This window comes from Ammodytes marinus (assembly GCF_949987685.1).
Source record: "Ammodytes marinus genome assembly, chromosome: 15".
NCBI lineage: Eukaryota > Metazoa > Chordata > Actinopteri > Uranoscopiformes > Ammodytidae > Ammodytes > Ammodytes marinus.
This window is the reverse complement of record NC_137219.1, coordinates 6,590,670-6,595,514: the sequence shown is the minus strand read 5'-3', so window position 1 is coordinate 6,595,514 and position 4,845 is coordinate 6,590,670. Positions and strand designations below refer to the sequence as shown.

Below are 4,845 nucleotides of genomic sequence, written 5' to 3'. Positions count from 1 at the left end.
GATAGTATATAAAACTTAACTAACTAAACGCACAATAAACACCAAAAGCCAAAGTAAGACATGATATGACAAAACATGAGCATATAACAGGGGTTCTGTGGGTTTGTAAAGAAAGGGAGTATAATCAAAGTGGGCCCACTTTGTTTACATACCAGTTTACAGTTTGTTTTGCACAGATTTTTGTTTCAGCGCAGACACAGTATGGACAGGTAGCAGATTGTGAGAAGATATTCACTGATTTTGACAAAGTGATTTGTCAACAAACATTCTCCAGAATTACCTAGTATGCCAACATAATTGCTTTTCATTGCCCACAGGAACAGAAGTTTGTGGAGAAAATGGCTCATAATGGACCAACCAGGACGTCCCCTCTCATGGCCATCCATTCAGATTCACATAAACAGAGCATTCTGAGCAAATTCAACACGCTCAGGAAGAAAGATCTACTGTGTGACATCACTCTCGTGGTGGAAGACGTGAACTTCAAGGCACACAAAGCTCTGCTGGCGGCGAGCAGCGACTACTTCTCATCTATGTTCACGGCATTAGACCAGATCTCAGGTCAGTGCACCTACAAACTGGATGGGATGGCTGCGGAGATGTTTAGAGCCGTGCTGGAGTTCATATACAGCGCCCAGGTGTGTGTGGAGGAGAGCACCACGGAGCAGCTTCTGGCCACTGCTAGTCTAATGCAGATAAACGACCTCGTCAAGGTGCTAACTGAACTCAAACGAGATGAAAGGGTAAAGCCAGACGTAGCCCAAGCGCCCGATATGCCGAAACGCAAAAGAGGACGGCCCAAGAAAGTCCTTGATGTGCCTGTACCAGAGCTGGAGGGTAGGGCTGTGCTATTAATTGTATATCAAACGCAATTACAATTTTGAATTCAAACAGTTATGTAAAAAAGATAATCAATGTTTACAAGATTATGTTTTTAAAGTCAAGGCAAGCCTTTAAGCAAGGTCTTGTTTTTATCTTACTTTTGAACTACATTTGGAAATCCACTGTTAAAAAGACGGCTTTAAAATACATGATGTTTACAAAGTCAATGTAATTGTATTGTTAAAAATCATGAACGCAATATTATTCAAATTAATTGCGATCATGATATTTGCTATTATCCAGCAGCCCAACAGGAGGGGAGAAGTGCCCCATGTGAGAGCCCAGAGGAGGCCCAGGCTGGAGGTACAGGCTGTGACGGAGTGGAAACTGAATCACAACCTGAAGACGCTGACACAGATTTTAACCCAGGAGCAAAACAACACAGCCGGCAGAGCAAGCGCAAGATCAGGCCGCCCGTGAAATACAAAAGCTACAAGGTGGGAGGCGACATGACGGAGAGCAAAGAGCCTCAGAAGAGAGGCAGGAAGAGGAAATATCCCATCGCTGAGGTCCGGTGTGAGGACTGTGGCAAAGCGTTCAAAAACGAGCTTTTTCTAAAGATACACCGGAGGACTCATACAGGTAATCAGGCTGCACTATTAGCAATTGTGTTATAGGCATACTAGGTCATTCTGGAGAATGTTTGTTGAAAAATCACTTTTTGTCAGAATCAGTGAATATCTCCTCACAATCTGCTACCCGTCTGTACTGTGTGCGCTGGAAAAAAATACACAGCCTAGGCTCTGTAAACTGGTTTGTAAACAAAGGGAATGCTAAAATGTGGGCCGCAATTTTTTTCCCCAAGAATTTATATCATGATAAAACGCATGTGCAAGTGTAAAATTCAACACAATAACTATACTGACAGTGACTATTTAATTCTTCAATGTATTTCCTTGTTTCCCCCAGGAGAGAAGCCTTTTCGATGCCTTGTTTGTGGGAAAGGTTTTACCCAGAAGCACACTATGCTGGTTCACCAGCGTATGCACACTGGAGAGAAGCCGTTTGTTTGCTCCATCTGCTCCAAAGCGCTCTCCACCAAGAACTCCTTACAAGAACACATGAACCTCCATGAAGGTTAGTGCCGCTGCTGCTAGTTCTTCATTTGCTATACTTTCGGCTCACACCCCTATGTATAATATGTTCTTATGATTACCCCTCTCCCATCTTTAATAGGAAATCCACCTTTAATTTGTTTAAAAGTTATGTTCTGTAAAGATAAATTAGTCTTAAATTTGACATTTCAATAAGCTATTTTCAGGAATCCAAACGATATTGGTGAATCTATCTAACTGTTCTTTCAATCATTTCTCTTTTCCTGCCTCCTCAATAGAGAAATCGTTCAGCTGTGATAAATGTGGAAAGACTTTCACTCAGAAGAGGCAACTGAGAAGCCATTACAGACTTCATACAGGTGAGAATTACGTTGTTTCAGCAACAGCAGATTCATTCTAATGTAGTCACTCTTATGGCTTAATAATGTTTTCTCAATTTTTTAATTACAGGCAAATCATTTCCCGAATGTGCTCAGTGTCACCACAAGTTTATGGACACGGCTCAGCTGAAAAAGCACCTGAGAACTCATACAGGTAAAGTCAGACAAGGCGTCAATTAGCACATCTGCAAAGCATATCTGAGACGTTACAACTAATATTTACATGTAAATAATTCTACCAAAGTGTGGAAGCACTTTGACTGCTGATGACTAATTAATAATTTCCTTACAGGTGAGAAGCCTTTCACCTGTGAGATTTGTGGAAAATGTTTTACAGCCAAGAGCACACTGCAGACTCATATCAGAATCCACAGGTAAGAAATATATTTTAGACCAGATGCATGAACAAACAAACAAACAAAGTTCCTGAACAATATATAGAAAACATAAGTTAACATTTAACAGGTCTATTGAATCCATCAAAAGATAAACATTCACGAAAATCATTTTTAAAATATGTATTATTTACTTGATGATTATTCAGTTCAACATCAGCAACCCCTTCATGGTAAAAACAATGATTCAAATCAAAGTTTCCTTTCTTGCAGAGGTGAGAAGCCGTACGACTGCAGCGTCTGCAACAAGTCCTTCTCTGACCCGAGCGCCCGCCGCCGCCACGTGGCCTCTCACTCGGGGAAGAAACCCTTCACCTGCTCCTGCTGTAGCCTCTCATTCACCCGCCTGGACAACCTGAAAACACACACCAAATCACACAACAAGGAAAGAGCCACATGTACTGAACCCTCGTCGGACACAGCAGCGGTTACAGACACTGCCATAGCGCCATCAGAAGAGGTGCGTAACATCCTACAGTACCAGTTGCCCTCAGGTTCGGAGCAGGAGATCCAACTGGTTGTGGACAATATTAACTTTGTTCCGGGCCAGGACCAAGAGATCAGCATTATAACCACTGGGGAGGGGCAGACCACAGAAGCAGCCCACTCCAGACTCACTCTCCTCACTCCAAATGTACATAATGTACAGAATGTAGCGCTGGTCGCTCAGGGCAACATGGTAGACCAAAGCCCTCACATTCAGACTATAAACATGCTGGAGGGCCACATGACACAGCAGCCAGAGCACATGCATGTCATAACTCTGAGTAAAGAGGCGATGGAGCATCTACAAATAGCACAAAGACCTGTACAGCAACTTCAAGTTATGCACCCACCACCACAGATACCTCAAGGCCAGGGGGGCAGGGAACAACACAGTCAGGCTATCCACATCAGTAGTCAAAGCAGCCAGCCCATCTCCATCAGTCAGACCAGTGAACAGATCTCCAGCCATCACATCCAGGGACAGACCTTTCAAATCCAGGCTGGGACCGTGTCCTACCTATACACCACAGGGCTGCAGCAGGACAGCTGAGAGACGCTGCCCAATACAAGCTGATAAAGCAGCTATGGTATACAAAAAGAATGGATCATCAAAGTTATAAAAGAGTATGATTATGTTTTACTGCAAATTATATATATGTTGAAATTGTCCTTCAACCATTGAAACAATAGTGTAATTTTTGTTTTAAGATGTCCCACTGCAGGTGAATAAGGTCAAATGTTTAACTTGTAGATATCATGAAATGTTGCCAGTTGATTACTTACATTAAAACAATTATTGTTTTGTATTAATTTTTTTCTGAAATGTTTGAATAAATATGCACATTTGGCTTTATCTAATGTAGTGCAGCACCTGTTGAAGAAGTGTTATTTTTCATACATTTTAATGTGCACAACAAACACATTTATTCAAATTCATGCATTCAAAAAACTGCTTGTGGACTTTTTACCGTTAGGAAGTTGTGAATGGTGTGAACAGAGTGCAGGTGGCAGACGAGCCAGCGAAGGTAGATGGTAGAAGATAGATTTTCATATTCACAGAAGCATGAACACAAAGAAACCCTCTCTTGTGGTGTTCAACAATACAATAATAATTACCCTGATTTCCAAGTGCCAAAATGTTTCATATTTGTATACTGAACAGAAAGGATAATTTCTGAACAGAAAGGATAATTTCTTGAATTGTCTTCCACCTGTCACCTTGTAATGAGGATAGAGTTTCTCCATGACGCTGGTGTGGCCGCAGAATCTCTTCCATCTCAGCATCAGCTGGTATTTGATCCAAGTGATAGGATTTGTCTGTAAAGAACTGCAGACAAATACATACAAAGAAAATATTGGCTTAAGTGACCTTTCTCTTAATTCTATTAATTACTGCATTCCTATTTTACTGTATATTGAAGCTATTTTCTATGCCCTCACCTGGTGCTGTGGCGGAGGCAGACTGTCAGCTGTGTATTCTAAACTCAGGCAACTGTCCAGCTCTCTGTGCATGATATCAGCCTGAGACTGGACTGGCGAAGCCTCAGCCACCTGCAGCCAGAGGGTAAAAACAAGTTTGGTGTTTAAAGTTGACACTGTCACTACTTATCTGGAGGCTATAAAAGTTTTTAATGACCTAGATATTGA

General features: G+C 41.8%; 1 protein-coding gene across 1 annotated transcript; it reads left to right on the top strand.

The window, feature by feature from the left end:
* The first annotated feature begins 321 nt into the window (after positions 1-321).
* Positions 322-3,926, top strand: zbtb24 (zinc finger and BTB domain containing 24). The gene is made up of 7 exons (XM_080042286.1): positions 322-837; positions 1,126-1,464; positions 1,792-1,959; positions 2,216-2,296; positions 2,388-2,471; positions 2,610-2,691; positions 2,926-3,926. The coding sequence occupies exons 1-7, from the start codon at positions 339-341 to the stop codon at positions 3,746-3,748; spliced, it is 2,076 nt and encodes a 691-aa protein (XP_079898412.1). The 5' UTR covers positions 322-338; the 3' UTR covers positions 3,749-3,926.
* Positions 3,927-4,845: the final 919 nt, after the last annotated feature.